The following is a 19,845-nucleotide window of genomic DNA, read 5'->3' as shown; positions in this document are numbered from 1 at the left end:
AAGGTTGACAGATACTTCCAGATCAGTGAAGTCCTATAATTTTCTCCATCAGCAAAAGTAGAGGGATAGAAATGTTTGTCTAGAACTTTCCTAAATCCTAGTGATACAAATGTGCTGATATTCAACACAGTCCTTAAACATCATGAAAACTGCTGTGTTGACTTCCTCAACAGAACATGGAAGAAAGCTGTGCTATCCATCTGGTTGTACAGCCATTCTAGCCAATTCTATTTTCTGTCCCTTCATGGTTCTGATCGGAAAGTGCAGTCATGGAAGTCTTAACCACTTATTATAGAAATGATGGCAGTAGCTAATGAAATATACTTGGGAAGTCCAAACCAGTATCTGTCTTTGTTTCTTAAATTTTCATTAAGTCAGAACAAGTGGAAGAATAGTATTTAGATGAATCCAGATTTGCTTTCTATGAAATTTAATGTCTGGATTTTTTTCCCATTTCTCCTGGCCTAAGGAATAAGTATTGATAAGGAATGATTTGAATGTAATTTTGTGAATGTGTGGAAAATAGAAACCAGGGTTATAGCCTTAATGAAGGTAACCATTCTGATGTCTGTCGTTAATCCCCCTTTGTACTCTTGTACCTTGTATCCGCACTGTTATTTTGAGATGTTATACTGCACACCATATTGTAAAAATAAAAAGTAAAATTATATTTCAAATTAAAAAAGCCACTGAGTACTTTGTCTTACAATATTTGTATTCACTTCCATTCAAGGTTTCCACACATATAAAGACAGCTTTCTTCTTCCAAGTGTTTGCCAAAAGTAATACTATTGGAACCTCTGGGTGGAATACAAATTACCTTTCAATCTGTGCTTATTGTGGGGGAATGCCCTCTGTTGGCACAGTAAAGTAGGTTCTGTTCCCTAAGTAGTTAAAGTAAATAGTAAAAAATTGACAGCTTAAGGCTGTGAACTTGTAAAGTTTCCAGGGGAAATTTATCCTAAATCTAACCAAGGAATTAAGGAAGCTGAGGATAGCATGTGAATTGTGGCAAATAATAACATACTTCATTTTTCCTTTTTCTACTAGACCATTCCATATTCCCAAAGGACAGAAATCATATATGGGCAAAAAGTTTAATTCATATAAACACCTGCTGTATGTCTAGCTTTCAACTCGTATTTCCTTATCTATCCCCTTCTATGGATCAGATCAAATTCCACACAACAAATTGTCCACTATTTTCTCTTGATTTCTTTTTAATAAATGCTAATCCATAAGATCATCTGCAGTCCTTATAGGCAGTTTAATCAAGTTAGTAAACTCCAGAGCTTTAAGAAACACTGAATTTATCTAAATGAAAATTCACCAAATAATTCTGGCTCCCTATCCCCATCTTCATTTGTCTCCTAGAAAAACTGTTTAAGCACCAAGCCTCTGAAATCAAGATACACTTGACTGGGGCTGGGGAGATAGCTCAGTTGGTAGAGTGCTTGCCTTGCAAGCACAGGGCCCTGGGTTACATCCCCAGCACCACAAAACACACACACACACACACACACACACACACACAAAAAGGTACACTTGACTTATATTGTAGCTATGCTGTTTGACCCATCTAAGCCTCCATTTCCCCATCTCCTATATAGAATTTACCTCACCAAGATGTCAAGGAATTTTAGAAGTTAAATAGCCAGTGTTGCCTATTTTTAAAATACTTGTGAATTCAGTAACTGGTTTTCTAATCACCCCTGAATTTACACTCAAGATTTTATTCTGTGAGCCAGATTTTCTACAAATCATCTCCAGGACAGGCCCTAATTTTACCTTTAAAGAGCTTAAGTTTTAAACACAGGGTAGGCATGAAGGGTAAAAGTTAAGGTGTAAAAATTCTGAAACAAGGCACACACCTGTAATTCTAGCTACTCAGGAGGCTGACCTGGGAGAATGGTGAATTCAAGGCCAGCCTGGACAACTTGGAAAAACCCTACCTCACCACTTTCTAGCTTTTTAACCTAAGATCATTTCTTAAACTCCCTGTCCTCAATTTTTTCCTCCATGAAATGGGGATTATTGTGAACTAACAAATAAAATAGTGCCTACCATAGTTCATTAAAACACAATAGGGCTAGTGCCACAATTATTCCATGAATGTCATGCCCAAAATGCCTGGAACTGATTGAAAGGCTGAGTAATCATGGATAAACAGGCCAAAATCAAGCAGTACTAAAAACTCAGTTATCACCTGTGGTAGCCAAGTACCTCATCTTCATACCTGATCTGTTATTGCTTATAAAATAGTAAAAAGTCACATTATTCATTCCACAATGGAGATCTGTATTTTTCTTGATTAGGAAAGAATCATTATGAAGTCCTCTTAACTCACTGGCAATCATTTATTAGTGACTGCATAATGCAAAAATTGTCTCAAAAGAAACTTTTTAGTAAAACATCGATATATAGAGGGAGTTAAAAAAAATACACATTAGCAGAGAAAGATTTATGGATGGCAATATAGTCATGATCACAGCATAGAATGCAGCTACTATTCTTAGTAAATTAATAATAAAAAAGGGGAACAACTTACTTTTTAAATCATTTTACTCTGTTCATAACACACATTTAAATGGCAGAACTGTCCCATGACAGACAAGACAAGAGATCTGTCATGCAAGGAAGTGAAGGTTTTCATAAAGCTTGAGCAGAGAAGTACCATGGTGAAACAAGGAGGACTGCACTAACATCAGGCACATCGCCAAGGATTGTAGGTAGGAACAAAGGTAGCTCCACAGTAAATGGCCTAAGACCACTAATGTTCCCTAAGGGGTATGTCCTAATGTGCTTGGTAAAGAGATCATGTGTAACACACTGTAAATGGAGTAGTGTGACACTTCAGCAGAAGAAATCCTGTAAGTTTTACAAATCCCATTCACCTGTGACAAATACTGAATTATGAGTCCACAAAAGTAATCCCATAAATGGACACCCCAGTAAATGACTAGTGAAATTCTTAGGCCAAAAAACAGCCACATGTATCAAACCTACACACTGAATTAAGCTGGAACCAGTGGTGCGGGTTTCTGAAAAAACAGCAGGAAAGATTATTCAAATAGAAGATCTTCGTCCTTCTCCTCAGCCAGAAGGTTAGCAGGCTCCATCACCTCTCCAGCTGCTCTCCGTTGCTCCAAGTCCTTCTCACATTTTTCCTTGAGAATCTTTTTCTTCTCCTGTATTTTCTTTAATCTGTAAGATAAACTGCTTCACTATTAAGTAGATTTGATTTCTTCTAGTTTTGTAACAAAGATAATAATAACCCTAAGTAGGACAAAACTTGATACCATTAATTTCAATATGAGTAATTTATAACCCATTGAAGAAGATTTGGGGTATAATATGCTAACTTAAGGTATAAGCTGATTTCACAAGGTCCTCTTCAGGTTAAATAAATTTTGAAACCCATTTCCTAATGGAACAAATTTTGAGCATTTAGATATGTATTAAAATTTGAGGGGGTTGGGGTAGTAGCTCGGTGGTACAGCACTTGCCTAGCATGAGTGAGACACTGGTTAGATCCACAATACTACATAAAAATAAACAAGCTGGGCGCAGTGGTGCAGGCCTGTAATCCCAGCAGCTCAGGAGGGAGGCAGGAGGATTGAATTTCAAAACCAGTGTCAGCAAAAGTGAGATGCTAAGCAACTCAGTAAGACCCTGTCTCTAATTAAAATTCAAAATAGGGCTGGGGATGTGGCTCAAGGGTTGAGTGCCCCTGAGTTCAGTTCCTGGAACCCCCAAATAAACAAACAAAATAAAGGTGTTGTGTCCATCTACAACTAAATATATATACTAAAAAAAAATTTTGGATCACCCAGTGCTGAACATCACTGGAGGTAAGTCTACATCATACGAAGATGCTGCTCAAGGTCTTAAGACCAGCATGTCTTCCCTAAACACTCCTTTCACCTACCTACCCCTCCAACTTCTCTGAACCAGGAATGCTGACCCTGTACGCCATCAATTTAATAGTTATCCCTACTGGCTCTAAATCTTCATAACCAATTCATGAATATGCATCATTTCTCTCCAAAAATTGCTAATTCTATCTGAAAATGCCCCAAATACTTTATGCCATCTCCTGAACCTACTCAACATGTAATACGTATTTGCTGATTAAATAATTCCAGTTTCTTTCCTCAGTTTTTAAGCAGGAGATACCCAATCTAAACCACTGTTTCATTTTAAAGAATAATCAGGTCTTAATAGTTTCTCTGAAAGGCCTCAATTTCTGGAGATGCCACATTTAAGATACATGCAAAACCTGATACTGATTTGTCTCCACAGCCTTTGGCAGTACAGTAGTCCACTTTTATGTGCAGGGCATTTATCCCAACATATGCATTGGATGTCTGAAACTGGACAGTACTGAGTCCTTTGTATACTATACTTTTTCTTACACAGTTGGCCCTTTGTGTCTACAAATTTCATATCTACAGATTAAACCAATTGTGAATTGAAAATATATACCTATTGAGTTTGATTTATGAATTAAGTACAATAAGAAATTAGTAACTGATCTTCTTACTAAGAACTTTGACCTTTTCACTTAAATAATAATATGGCTTCTCTTTGGCATATCTGAATTACAGCATTGACACCCTTGTGCTTTGGGGCCATTATAAAATGAAATAAGGGTCACAAGAACACAAGCATTATTCTACTAGGACAATCAACAGTCAATCTGAGAACTGAGATGACTACTAAGGGACAGCTTGGTAAGGTTAGGGTTAGGGTTAGGGTTAGGGTTAGGGTTAAGGATGGTTCACCCCCTGACAGTGGGTCAGCATGCGATTTTACATGCAACTTACAACAGCATGCAATTGAGAATTTATAGATCATTTCTGGAAATTTCCATTTAATATTTTCAGACTGCAATTGACAACAGATACCTGAAACCATGAAAGGTAAAACCACAGCTAAAAGTATGTTGTATTATTTTTTGCTTCTTATTTATCAGAATAAAGTACAAGGTAATCAACAAATTGAGCCTTTGGAATATGGAAAACAAAAAATGATCAGTAACTGCCAGTTTCAACAAACCTGTAGAACTCTTCTCGCTCTCTCTCATCCAGCTCTGTGATGATATAAGCAAGGGTGCGTTCAATCCGGGGAATGATGACTAGAGTTTAAAAATACGTATGTGAGAAATTCAAAGTCACTTTTTTCAAATTATCAGTGCTCAGTTTTCTAATTATAAAACTATCACACATTTAATGCAGAGAACTTGGAAAATAAAAACACAAAGTTAAAATGAAATATAATCCAACCTCCCAAAAGTTAACTACTGTAAATATTTTGGTGTCTATTTTCTTTTCTTTATATAGGTAACACACTGCACCATAATAGACCCAACATGAATATAATGAATATACATGAATAGGTAACACTGTACCACAGATGTTATTTTAAAGTATAATTTTAATCTACTGTTAAAAATACGGAGCAGAGTCCAGGCATGCTGGCACACACCTGTAGTCCCAGCAACATGGGAGGCTGCAGCAAGGGGACTACAAGTCTGAGACCAACCTCACCAATTCAGTAAGGCCCTAAGCAGATTGGCAAGACTCCATCTCAAAATACAAATAAATAAATAAAAAGAGTTGGGGATACAGCTCAGTGGTAGAGCACCCCTGGGTCTAATCCAAGTACCAAGAAGGGAAAAAAAAAACACCAAAAGAGAAAAAAAAACTGAGCAGAGGAGTAGGGAATTGTGGCACATGCCTATAATCCCAGCAACTGGGGAGGAGGCAGAGGCAGGAGGATCACAAGTTCGAGGCCAGCAAAATAGAAAATAAAAAGGGCTGGGGATGTAGCACATTGGTAGGAGTTCCCCTGGGTTCAATCCCTAAAACCACAAAACAGTCATTAAATTCTATTTTACATAGAATTTGCCTACTCTACTTCTAGAACAGGAACTGCCTGAAGGTGAAAACTATTAACCATACCACTGTGTTTTGCTTGCAGTTCCATGTGCCCTGGCACTAGCAAGCAGTAAAGAAATGTACTTCTAGGCTGGGGATGGAGCTCAGTGATAGAGTGCTTGCCTAGCATGTGCTAGGCCTTGGTTTGATCCCCAGCACCACCAAAAAAAGTTTCTGAATTTTTAAAATATGTTCCTTTAAAACACTAACAGAGTGCCAAAGGAATCTTTTTGCTTCAAAATTTGCTCCTTTCTTGCCTTAAAACTGAATATTTATTTAATGGAAACAGTTTCTTGAATAAAAAGCACTGTTAATGCAATGCAATCATGTTTTTAAAATAATGAAATAAACAGAAAATAAACGCATCAAATGGGAAATTTACTTTTAGGATAGCCCAAAGAGATGGATTTAAAGTTACATATTTAACATATCCAAAAAGATACACTGTTCAACCATTAGAAGGAACTAAAGAAAACATTAAGGCTCTTGAGAAATAGCTTTGGCCTTTTACCAACTGCATGTGTGACCCAAAATTAATAAGACATTCTACAATTTTTAATTCCACTTTCCTCCGTCATTCCCCCAGATCATACACACAGGTCTCTCACTTCACTACACTTTTTGATACTACTGACATTTCTCTCTTCACGCTGTGAGCAGCACAATGTCTTATTCACCTTGCAATTTTCAGTACTGAGCCCAAGTCCTAGCAGTTGCCTAACAAGATGGGAGGGACCAGTGAAGGAACAAAGCATCTCACAAGAGTTTTGACTCACCATGTTCAATGGCATTCACACGCCTGTTAGTTATCTTAATAGCTTCATCCAGAGTAACAAAGGAAGTCTAAATTAAGAGAACAAAAAAGTAATGTAGTGCAAAGTCTTCCTAATCATACCTGTACACTTGGCTCCACTCAGACTGTACCTATAGAAAACATTTAGGAACCCAAAAGACAACTTCTTTTCAACATGCTTAAAAAAAACAGAATATTTGTGAGAGATTTCCACAGAGTTAACCATTATTTCCACGTTATTATAATGTGTTTACTTCAGACTCACCTATATAAAGACAAAAGTGACAAGAGAAGAGACTCATTCACTAATAACCAAGATGTACATTAAGTGGCCACAAAAAGAAAAAAGGCTTCAGGTATAAATCATGTTATACTTGGATTTAAAATACTGGGCTATAAAGAATAATAAAATTATGGCATTTGCAGGCAAATGAATGAAATTGAAGAATATCATGCTAAGTGAGATAAGCCAGTCTCAAAAAACCAAAGGACGAATGATCTCGCGGATAAGCGGATGATGATACATAATGGGGGGGTGGGAGGGAGGCAAGAATGGAGGAAGGAGGACTGTATAGAGGGAAAAGAGGGGTGGGAGGGGTGGGGGGAAGGAAAAAAAATAACAGAATGAACCAAATACCATTACCCTATGTAAATGTATGATTACACACAAAAAAAGCCTCTATTTCATGTACAAACAGAGAAACAAGTTGTGCCCCATTTGTTTACAATTTAAAAATAAATTAAAAATAAAATACTGGGCGGGGCTCAATGGTAGAGCACTTGCTTGACACGTGGGAGGCACTGGGTTCTATCCTCAGCACCACAATAAAAAAAAATAAAGGTGGTGTGTCCAACTACGATTAAAAAGTATTTTGAAAAACAAAACAAACTAGTATTGACCATTGCTGTTCTCACCAATAGAGTAAAACCAAAACACAAAACACACATTTCGTAAATAATGAGAAGTAGGGACAACTGTGCAGAAGCCACCATTGTAGAAATCAAAACATCAGGCTTTTTTCACACAGGATTATAGTCAAAGCAGAAAGCACAAAGGGCAGTGTGCTCCTGCACAATCTCTGAATGTCTCCACTAGCCTAGTAAAAACCATACAGGAGGGCTGTGGTTGTGGCTCTGTGGTAGAGCACTTGCCTACCATGCCTGAGGCACGGGGTTTGATCTTCAGCACCATGTAAAAATAAATAAATAAATGAATAAATTAATTAAGTAAATAAAGATACTGTGTTCTACACTAAAACAAAAAAACAAACATACAGGAGTTCTTTAGTTCTGCTGCTACTTACCTGTAGTGAAGCTAGTTCTACCAGTAGTTCCACTGCTTTGGCATAATTCCTCTTTAATTTAGCCAACTGTTCCCCACCTCTGGCTAAACCAGTTAGTTCATAACCTGAAAGAACCAGTCAGACAACATTTGTAATTAGACAGTAAATAATCTCCCATAAAATTCCTAAAAGACATACAATAAAAGTAAAATATGAGGTAAAACAATAACAAAAAAATTCCTAAAAAATAATTCAGAAAAACACCAAACATAGAAAAACAAATTCTCTTAATTCCTATTAAGTGCAAACACAAAGTGCCCATCTCACTCCCAGACGCTGTGGAGACATCCTGCTAAATCGTTTTTCCACAAGGATTCTAGTCTATCTAAAGCTAGCGAAGAACACTTTTTTTTCCAGTGCTGGGAATGGAACCCAGAGCCTTGCATACGCCAGGCATGCTTCTACTCATCTACACCCCAGTCCTGGAAGAGAAACTTCTGACCACCCTCCACTTGACTAGCTTGCTGGATTAATTTACACCCCCTATTCCCTTTGGAAACTACACTGCCTGATGCCCACAGTACAGTGACTCTGCATTAAGAGGGGCCTCTCTGGAATGCTCTAATTCTTCATATAAGCCATAATCAATACTGCATATTTCATAACTACCATTGAGGTATGAGTACTAAAAGAAAGAATACTGTTTCTATGAAGAATAAACAGTTTTACTTTTGAAAGACAAAAAATGCTACCAAATCAGAAATGGGACAGGTGAGACAAGTACAAAATATTGGAAAGGAGTTGTAAAAAACATTCAGCTGGGCACGGTGGTGCATGCCTGTAATTCCAGTGGCTTGGGAGGCTGAGGCAGAAGGATCACAAATTCAAAGCCAGCCTCAGCAATTTAGTGAGACTAATTTAGTGAGGGCTGAGGATATGACTCAGTGGTTAAGCACTGGTGGGTTCAATCCTGGTTAAAAAAAAAAAAAAAATATTCAGCATTAAGATTACATCATAGTTGCTCTGGGGCTGTAGCTCAGTGGTACAGCACCTGCCTTGCACATGTGAGGCACTGGATTTGATCCTCAGTGCCACATAAAAATAAATAAAATAAAGGTATTGTGTCTACCTACAACTTAAAAGATTACAGCATAGCATCTAAGAGTTTATTCCAGTTTACAAAGAAGCAAATGAAATTATAAACAATGCAGTATAGGTGTCATTTTTGCAGAAAGACATCACGGAAGTCTAATCAGTGTATTCATAACCATAGAAAAGGCCTAATATTTTTTAAATGGCAAATAATATCTAAATTAAAATTAAAAATTTTTTTAGTACTGGGGATTAAACCCAGGGACCTTATCACTGAGCTACATTCCTGGTCCTTTTTATTCTTTTTTATTTTGATTGTGAGCCTAAGTTACCCAGCCTAGCCTCAAACTTGTGATTCTCCTGCCTCAGCTTCCTAAGTAGCTAATTATGGGCACACACCACCACACGTGGCAAATGAAATATTCTAAGATGCACAATGTTTTCTGACTCCTACCAAGTGCTTTTTTGATTACCTGATTAACTTTTGTGACCTTAGCAAATAAGAGAGTTTCTAATATTGGAACTTCTGAACTCTAAGAAGGTCTGACAAATATCATTTCCAGAACCAGGTTCATTTGAAGAGGAAAGAGGTAGCTGGGAATGCAGCCCAGTGATAGAGTGTTTGCCTAGCATGCACAAGGCCCTGGGTTTAAACCCCAGCACCATGAAAAAAATTAAAAAAAAATTTTTTTTTAATTTAAAAAATAAATGGGAAACAAGAGATCACAGATATATAAATTAAAAAAAAGTGTCACACTTACTGTCAGTTCCTTCATGGTAATGTTCAAACACTGGTAAAGTAACACCTGTTAAACACAAAGCATTAAAGAATACAAATATGGTCTTGAAGTATTGTTTCTTAACCACTGTTCCCTATATTTCTTTTTTCATCAAATACTCAAAAGTCAAGAGATTAAGTATGGAATTGTAATTGGTTTCAATTAATGAATTGAGACCTTTCTTCTCAATTCTCAGCGATAAGGACCTGATCCTAGTTTTAACATGTAAAGTCAATCAAGTTGTTCTAAGTATAAGAAAAAAATGGCATATCAAGATATTATTTTATAAATGGTTAATTTTTAAATGTCACCTTTTCTCCTCCAAGGGTTCTAAAGAGTTGAAAAGTCACCTGCAACATTATCTTTCTTTGCTCGAATCTTCACTTGGGCTTTATTCACATTTTGGATAACCGTGGTGCTGCAGAAGAAGACAAAGCCTTTATTAGGTTTTCCTTTTAGAAATAAACCTACAAGCTGGGTGCAGTGGTACACACTATAACACAGTGAGACCCTGTCTCTAAATGAAATACAAAATACAAAACAGGGCTGGGATGTGGTTCAGTGGTCGAGTACCCTGAGTTCAATCCCCGGTACCCAAAAAAACAAACAAAACAAAACAAAAAAATCAATCTGCAAGGACCCAATGAGTTAGTCTCAATATTAAATAAGACCAAGAACCAGATGTCACAATGAAGTAAATTCTGATGATTGTCTTTTAGCCAGGAAAGGGGAAAAATCTTTGCTACCATAGGAAAGCCTCAGAAAGCAGAGAATGAACAATACTTAAAACATTAGGCATAAGAAAACAACAAAGGATGATTCTAAAGTACATGGATTTCTTGAATTTTCAGTGAGTACATGGATATGTGACTTTAGGGGTTCTCAGTCCGCTAGTGTAATTTCAAGAAAACTTTCTTTCCTTTTAGTTTTGCTATGTAATTGGTTAAGCTGTTGTTCATATTTCTTTACCCTAACTTCCTTCAGGCTCCAGCTGACTCCCTATCTGTTATCATAAAGTTTTATGATATCCATATCCATTCTAAAACATACTTACTATTGATTTCCTCCCTGAAAAGATTCAATGCAAGCTGTTTATCCTACCAGCACTGGCAAACGTTCAAGCCCACAACTTCACTTGGCCTTACGGCCTTCAGGCTGGAAGGCCTGCCATCCAGGGATGCTGCCTTCTTAAGGAGCCATCATGTCATTGGGAAAAGAAAACTAAATAAAAAGTTCTGAAAACAACTTCCACCTTTGTCCCTAACGAGCCATGTGACTTCAGGAAGACATTTCACTTAAACTGAGAATAACAATGGTTACCTACCTCACAAGGTTATCTGGAAAATAACCAATACTTCAAGTGACATAACCCACTTTCAAACCACTGTGTATGCTTTCTAAAGAATATACTGATAGGACAAAAGTCATAAAGCTGCTGTTTGTTTTGGTACTGGGAATCAATCCCAGGGGCACTTTAATACTGAGTCACATCCCTAGACCTTTTTATTTTTTTATGAGACAGGGTCTCACTAAGTTGCTTAGGGACTCACTAAGTTGCTAAGCCTGGCGTCAAATTTGAGATCCTCCTGCCTCAGCCTCCTGAGTCACTGGATAACAGGTGTGTGTCCCCACATCCCGCTATGCTCCTGCCTTGTAATTAATAGATTCCATTTTCAAAAATTTAGCCTAAGGAAATAATTCAATAGAACAAAAATATATAACCATGTATCTTCTCTAATATTCCAAACACTGAAAATCAACCCAAAGAACCACCAAAAGTTTAATACATCACGGTACATCTTGAGAAAGATTACAGAGCCATGTGAAAATAAGGAAAAAATATTTATGATTCCACATTAAATAAAAATGAACTATAAAAATCAAGTATCTTGTGCCTGCAACTGCATAGGACACCTGTGGATGGTAATAGTTAAAGTAAAGGGGTTAAGTGTTTCTCAATATTACTAAGTCATTTGTCTTTAATGCATATACATTTTTAAACTTAGAATGGTTTTAATTAATGAAATTATGAGCTGAAAGCAGTAACTTGTTTTAAACCACCCTGCTATGTCATCTTACCTGAAGTCCCCCGCTGTGAACTTAGCCTCAGCTAGTGAAAAGGCAGCTTCTCTCATCACTTCACCCATCAACATTTTAGTCTGAAAAAGTATAAACCGACAGCAGATTCAACCAAGTTTTTTATAGGGAAAAATTATGTTAAAATTAAGTGCCTTTAATAGCCATCCTGTTTAATGCTAGGTATGTAATATCAGTAATAAATGTTGATTTGATAATGATAAACAAATAAAAATTTCCAATTTTGAACAGTTTTAGTTATGATCACTAACAATGTTGCAAAACCATGAGTTTTATAATTAAAACATTAGAATATATGCATTAATAAACAAAAAACTGTACATTTACTGAGGGACTTATCTTGCTCCTAAACATGTACATGTGATTTGCTCAAATTAATCTTTTAAATTCACCATAGTTAAGAGTCAAAAATCGGGTAGGGGGAAGGGAAAAAATAACAGAATGAATCAAACAACAATACCCCATGTAAATTTATGATTACACAAATGGTATGCCTTTACGCCATGTACAGAGAAACAACATGTATCCCATTTGTTTACAATAAAAAAAAAAAAAAGAGTCGTCAAAAATCCTAATGCCACATTGATTCTAAAGGACAGCTAGAAAATGTAATACTTGCAAATACCTAATAATTTGTTTTGAAAGAGGAGAAAAACTGCATCAGATGGGCAGGGAGTTGGCTTATCAAGTATTAAAAATCTACAGCTACAATAAGGAAATACATCTGGTATGGAACAGATAAGAAATAGAACAAAATGTTTTTATAGGAAAACAAGCCTAGGCCAGGTGTGGTGGCACACACCTATAATCCAAGAGACAGGAGACTGAGGCAGGAGGATTGAAAGTTCGAGGCCAGTCATGGCAATGTAGTGAGATGCTGTCTCAAAATAAAAAAATATAAAGGGTTGGGGATGTGCTACAGCACCCCTGGGTTCAATCCCCAGTACTGCAAAAAAAAAAAAAAAAAAGAAAGAAAAAAGAAAAAAAGAAAGATGCTCAGATATAAATGGGAATATAGTACAATAAATACCCATTCAACGGTTCATCCATTTACAAATGATAAAGATAAATCCCTTACATTGCCCCCCCACACCAAAAATAAATAAATAAAATGATCCAGACATATTAGAAATAAAGTTTTAAAAATCTGTGAGTCAAGCATGGTGGTTCACACCTGTAGTCCCAGTTACTTAAAAGGCTGAGCCAGAAGGACCAGATGAGCCCAGGAGTTTGAGGCCAGCTTGGGTCACTTAATGAGATCCTATCTCAAAATTTTTTAAAAAGTTCTTTACTCCCTTGCTGCTCTGAGCTGAGCAGCATTCCTCTGCCATAATGTTCTGTCTCACTTCAGGACCAGAGCATTGGAGCTAGACAAAAGCAGACTGAAACCTCTGAAATCAGTGGATGACATCAATCTACTTCAACTATGCTATTTTTTATTTTGACCACTCAGATCTGCTGTTGAAAACCTTGGTTCACTACCTACATCTGTATTCACTACAATGAGCTCCACTGAGCAGAGAAAGGCATTCAGGTGGCCAAGTGAATGCTAGACCCAGTATGTGAATGCTTGATTCATAGCAGCATTTGAAGAGGTCAGGAAAAAAAGGAAACCCAGACTGAGAAAACTGAAAGACATGACACAGTATCCTGGATTGGTTCTGGGACAAAAACCAGAAATTAAATAAAACCTGGTGAAATCCTAATAAAGTCTAGAGTTTAGTTAATAGTAATATACTAGTGTTAGTTTCCTAGATTTGACCAACATATCCAGAAATATGACATTAAGAGAAACTAAAAGTGAGTGAGGGATACATGGAAATTCTCTATATTATCCCTGAAACTTTTCTGTAAATCTAAAATAATTCACAAAATAAAATGTTTATGAAAAAATAAAAAATAAGCAAAAAGGGCTGGGGATATTGCTCAGTGATAAAGCACACCTGAGTTCACTCCCCATTGCCACAAAAATAGCATTCTTCAAAAAAGGGCCAGGAATGTAACTTAGTGGTAGAGCACTTGCTAGCATGCATGAGGCCATGGGTTCAACCCCCAGCACCTTTTAAAAAAAAAAAAAAAAGTAAGGTTAAATTCCATTACCCATGAAATGAAGTACTGTGAAGCTATCATAAAGAATGAGACAGATTTTTATGTATTGATACAGAAAGCTGTCCATGTTCTGCCACCATGGGGTAGGGGAGAGAAGGGAGCAGACCAGGAAATATCACAGAATTTTATATATGTATATAACTTCTGCATGTTTATTATTATCAGAAAACATTCATGTGTATACACAATACTCTTAAAAGGTGCTTTACACATGTGATACTTTTTGTACATGCTACCAAAAAGATGACATGGGGATGAAAGACCATATACCAGTGTCAAGAACTACCCCTGGAAAACAAAGGAAGGATCATTGTGGAGAAAGGAAAGATATAAGAGAACCCTTATTCTTTTATACAAGTATGTATTCATATTTTTTCACCTAAAGAGTACTGAATTAAAACTTACTATATGCCAGCACTATTCCAGGCACTAGGAATATAGTGCTGAAAAGACAAAGGCCATCCACTCTGGAACTTGTATTGTCTAGTGGGGCAAAACAATCAAGTAAGAAAATGCCATGCAGTAGTACATGCTACAATATAATTAAATACAGAGTTGTGACAGTAGTAAAAATGGTGGCCATTCAAATTGGGTAATCAGCAATGACCTCTCCAAAGAGACTGGAATGGCCAGGTGAGCCGCTCCTAAGAAGCTCTGGGGAAAGAGTATTTTAGGGAGAAGAAAAAGTTAATATGCCCTGAAGGACATTAGAAATAATGTTCCAAATGAGGTCAGAGAGGCAGGCAGGGGACAGATCAGATCAAGTGAGGTTTTGTAGCTTAGCAGGCTTATTAAGGAGTTTGGATTTAATTCAATGAACAAAACTAAAATCTTTATATGTATGTATGCTAGTATTTCTCTAGTATTATACTCATCATAATGGTGTTTTTTACTTTTGAAAGCAAAAAAAAGTTAACTAAAATAACTAAAAATTAGGGCATAAGGCTGTATCTCAGAGGTAAAGTATGTGCTCAGTATGCACGAGGCCCTGGGTTCAATTTCCAATTCCAAAAAAGAAAAAAAGAAACAAGAAAATGCCAAGAGTCGTACTCGATTATCCTTAGATATTTATAAAATAAATACTGCTTAAGTAAAGTTCATTCTACCTCTATTATCTTCTTCAGGATCTGTCGGAATCGAAGAGTTAGGGCATCAGATTTTTTCTTCAGAAGGTTTCGACCTGTCTGTGCTCCTTTTAAACGAGCCTTCATGATGGTCTGTGCCCTACATAAATTATAAACAACAACATTCATTGTCATTACTTAAAAGACATAAAATACCTCTGCAACATAGTATTAAAGTAATCCTTTATTCTTTTGATGTGATGAGAAAAAATATATAATTTGTAGCTTACAAGTTTAACTGGTTTCTCAATACTAGAAATTTCTACCATTACTGTTCCTTAAATGAGAAGTTCATTCACTTACAACAGAAACAATTCCATAATCAATATTTGGAATAAGTATTAATAAAATCATAATAAGCACTATCAGGAAATTTATTTTATGACAGCATAGTTTAAATGCTTATTTGACTTGTAAATTAATCATGTTTCAGTTTCCATTAGAGATGTATTAGGGATTGAAAAAAAATCTATTCACTAATACATACAAAATTTGGATGCTGGTTACCTCAATAATAGAGCACTTGCCAAGCATGCATGAGGCCCTGGGTTCAACCCCCAGCACCCTAAAAAAAAATTTGGAATGCAATTACCCTCAAGACCAACAGTTCCACTTTGAGGAATTTGTCCTAGAGATTTATTCCCACATGTGTACAAAAACGTGTTCAACGGGCTGGGGATATAGCTCAGTTCATAGAGTGCTTGCCTGTCAAGCACGAGGCCCTGGGTTCAATCCCCAGCACCGACAAAAATAAAGTTCAAGATTAAGGATGAGTACTCCACCCTTATTTGTAACAGTGGAAGAATGGAAACTAAGGCTCAAGCAGGATGCAGTGGCACACACTTCTAATCCCAGCTATTGAGGAGGCTGAGATAGAAGGATCACAAGTTCAAGGCCAGATTGAACAGCTTAGGGAGGCCTATCTCAAAATAAAAACTAAAAAAGGTGTTGGGGATATAGCTCAATGGTAGAATAGCCTTGGATTCAATTTCCAGTACCATTTAAAAAAAAAAAAAAAAAAAAAAAAAAAGGCTCAAACCTAGGTAACTACCCCAAATACTACCACCCTACCCTACCTTAATTTTTCCCCCACTGTGGTACTAGGGACTGAACCAGGGCTTTGCACATGCTAAGCAGGTGCTCTATCACTAAGCTACAATCCCTCAGTCCTGCCCCACATTAACGATGCAAAGTAACAGCAAATAACAGTTCTCACCTTGCAAAGCAGTTAGCAGTGGCTGATTTTGCACTGACTGAAGTGAAGCTGGTTCAGTTTCCAGTCTGAACAGGAGCTACCCACACCAATGTGTACATTTAATACATGGTATTGTTGACACTACATACCAGAATTGGGGCTCAAAGAGTGGGATCAAATTTAAGTAAAATCCTAGTACTGCTGATTCCAATAAGTTTAGAGTACACAGGTGAACTGGTTGATAGGTTTGTTTTTTTTTTTGGGGGGGGCGGGGCACGGGGGGATAACTGTGAATTCAACCCAGGGACAATTTGCCACAGAGTTACATCCTCCACCCTTTTTATTTTTTTATTTTTAGACAAGGTCTCACCAAGTTGCTTAGGGCTTCACTGAATTGTTGGTGAGCTCAACTTGCAATCCTCCTGTCCTGGTCTCCCAAACTGCTGGGATTACAGATGTGCACCCAGCTACAATTTTAATGATAATTTGATATCCTAATTTATTGCTACTTTTAATATTCTGCTAGATGACGGCACCTCTATGAAAGGGGCAAATTTTAATTTCAGAAGTCTCTATGAGTGACCTGTCCAAGCACTTACAACTGATATGTAGAAAACCTGGATTTGCCTGACTTCTCCAAATCTTTCATACCTCTTTTGCTTCCACTCTAAACTTGTTTTGTTTTCTCTGGTACATAAGTAAGTGAAAGCAACATTTCAGAGGATACACTGTAAGTGGACTGTTGATGAAACAGAAGTCACTGGTGTATTTTCTAGCCTAGGACTTTTAAAACCTGTTCTTCTATGTTTCAGAACGGCTCAGGACTACAAAAAAAAAAAAAAAAGTCTGACCTTCAGCTTCAGCTAGGACAATGACTTTGTTTTCAGCTGAATCAAAGACATCTGACTACATGACAAAGAACTTGCTGTCAGGCTTTGGGGAAAATATTTACTTCCTGCACATGATTTTCCTCTCAATTCACAAGTTGAGTGCTCCCAAATAGCAGTTTTTACCTTCACAAACCTAACATTTTTCTTGTCTAGGCCCAAAGAAGTCCATTTTTGCCTCTTAGTCTCAGAAAGTTCCAAAGTAAAAACACAACATGCTAACATTCTGACTACTGTCAAAGATAAACACAGCCAGACATCAGCTAAAGCAGTAGGGGAAGATTTTATTCAGAAACCACTGTGTCACTGCAGGAAAGCACTGAGCTACATTTTGATTTGTGTATAAGTAACTGGGTGTGTTAAAAAGAATGAGGGAATGGACCTTGAGTGGCAGAAGTGAAAAATAACAGTTTTGGTCAGTGCAAACGCAATTAGGCCTGGTGTGTCTGTTAGCTGACAATTAGGGTTCTGTCCAGAGAGTCTGGGAGACAAGAGATCCTATCCTTCCTAATGATTACATTTCAAAGACGTGCTCTCAGGTCCTTCAGAGGGACACTTCTTAAAGGTTTACAGATAAACCCTTTTTAGTAAATGCTTTTAAAAAAGGGAAGTCATGGATCTATCGATCAGGAGTTGGACAGAACAAATATTTAATTCTCCTAGCAGCTTTCAGCTTTTTCAGGCAAGCATATTTTTAATTTTTGTAGTGCTGGGGATGGAACCCACAGCCTCACGCATGCTAGGCAAGCACTCTGCAATTGAGCTATACCCCATGCCAGTATTTTAATAGGGAGCTGAGGTCATCCTAGGGCATGGCCTTATACCGATCAAAGTAATGGTTGTTTCTCAGTGCACAGATTTGGAAGGAGTCATTATGTGCTGGCAGTTATGCAGTTCCCCCAAGGTAGTACTATCCTTATCTGTTTCACAGGCATTGCCTTTCTCCACAACTAGTTCTTTTCCTACCTAGTACAATCAACCATAAGGAAGTCAGTGGGGTGAAAGTTAAGATCAAATTTAAATTTCCTTCATTTCATTAAGAGTTACAGTGACACTGGCAGACACATAAATTTGGAGTTTGAATATAAATGTTTGAGGGTCCTCATATACTGTAAGAAGATGAGAAAGAACACCCCCAAAAGACAGGACCATCATGAAAAGATCCGTCAGAATCAAAACTTATTTTCTGCTTCTTCACTGACAAAAAAGGAAGGAAAGGAAGAGAGCACAAAGAACAATCTTTATTCTCACAAGTTGTTAAGCACGTTTGAGAAAACTTTAAAATGTTCTTCACGAACTGGCCAAGCACATATATGATATGATGCCATTTTCTCTTGACAAAGATTTCAGGGCAACAGAGAAAGGCAACGCAGGATTGAACAGATTTCAAAGCATGGGCTGGTTCAAGAAATATTCTCTGTGGATCTTCTATGGACTATTTAATCAAGATGCTCTCTCATCCTAGAAAAAGCCCCCAGGCTTTTGGGATAAAAACGATATGCAGTAAATTAATATCCACGTACAACGTGATAAGCCATCTTAATAGAGGTCTGAAAAGGTGCAGTGGTAACAGTACAAAAGGACTGCCTCAGAAACGAAGAGATATCGTCCCACCGCTGCTGAAAGTTCAGGATCTTGGAAAATGAGTAAGGGAATTCATGACTGAATCCGACGTCCGAGCTAGGGCGACTCGATTCAATCCGGACTTTGGCTAAGGGACCCTCTATATGCTTCCCATAACGCACAAACGTCCCTTCTCAGAGCATTTATCAAACCCCCCTGACTTTTCCGTCTCGTCACTAAACGGTGTTCTCTGTGAGGGCAGAGATGGCGACAGCTGAGTTACATAAATCCAGTGCGTGGCTCAACAAGGGTATAGGGAATGAATGACTCGACTAACGAACAGACTGCGGACCTCCACAAAAGCCAGCAGGCCGGGCGCCTTTTCCTACCGGTTGGGATGGCTCTGTTCAATCTGGTTCACTCAGGAGAATTGTGGGTTCAAGAAAAGACCCTGGGGAAGAGCTCAGGATTAGCCTGGGGAACAAGGAACCTCGCTGGTGTTCCAGAGTATGGAGGGATCGCGCTCCAGGCAGGCGTTCCTGAACCTAAGAGAGCCACTCCTCTCATTCTTTTACTTACATTCGCGAGGGGAAGATTTCGATCCGGTCTTTGCCCGACATTATGACGATGACTGTTGGGCTCCGGTCCCCGGCCGGGCAATTGCGGTTGCAAGAGCTCCAGTACTGGCCACCACAGTGCCTTCCTCTACCGGAGGCACCGTTTATGTCACATGACCCCTTGTGTTGCTAAGAGGTAGCAGGGATACCCATTTTTCACTTCCGCTTCCAGTTGTCTGAGACTTGAGGGAGTGGGCTGGACATAGGCGATGCCCGGATGTGAAGGCGCGCGCATCACGGAATTCCGGTTCGCCTCCCAGCCCCGCCCCTTCCAGCTCCCCGGCAGCGGAGCAAATTGCTTCAAGTGCTAAGCGAAAGAGTACACTCCTTCTTTCCTCCATCTGTCGTCTTTAGTCACAGCGCCATC

General features: G+C 37.9%; 1 protein-coding gene across 1 annotated transcript; it reads right to left on the bottom strand.

Moving 5' to 3' along the window:
* Window positions 1–2,343: 2,343 nt before the first annotated feature.
* ATP6V1D (ATPase H+ transporting V1 subunit D) lies at window positions 2,344–19,681 on the bottom strand. Its single transcript, XM_079127162.1, has 9 exons — window positions 19,441–19,681; window positions 15,199–15,316; window positions 11,966–12,045; window positions 10,237–10,304; window positions 9,869–9,913; window positions 8,037–8,140; window positions 6,716–6,782; window positions 5,059–5,137; window positions 2,344–3,204 (listed from the first exon to the last, which is right to left on the bottom strand). Exons 1-9 carry the CDS (start codon window positions 19,479–19,481, stop codon window positions 3,063–3,065), a joined length of 744 nt encoding a protein of 247 aa, XP_078983288.1. The 5' UTR covers window positions 19,482–19,681; the 3' UTR covers window positions 2,344–3,062.
* Window positions 19,682–19,845: the final 164 nt, after the last annotated feature.

Source organism: Sciurus vulgaris (genome assembly GCF_902686455.1).
Source record: "Sciurus vulgaris genome assembly, chromosome: 2".
Lineage (NCBI taxonomy): Eukaryota > Metazoa > Chordata > Mammalia > Rodentia > Sciuridae > Sciurus > Sciurus vulgaris.
This window is presented reverse-complemented; position numbering and strand designations above follow the sequence as displayed.

What these genes read in the sequence shown, in the direction of transcription:
- ATP6V1D (XM_079127162.1), bottom strand. Translation starts at nt 19,481, where the DNA reads ATGTCGGGCAAAGACCGGATCGAAATCTTCCCCTCGCGAAT. An exon ending in AAAGAAAGATAATGTTGCAG is followed by an intron (nt 9,914 to 10,236) that starts GTGACTTTTCAA and finishes TGTGTTTAACAG; the next exon opens with GTGTTACTTTACCAGTGTTT. An exon ending in TAGAACTAGCTTCACTACAG is followed by an intron (nt 6,783 to 8,036) that starts GTAAGTAGCAGC and finishes CTCTTAATTTAG; the next exon opens with ACTTCCTTTGTTACTCTGGA.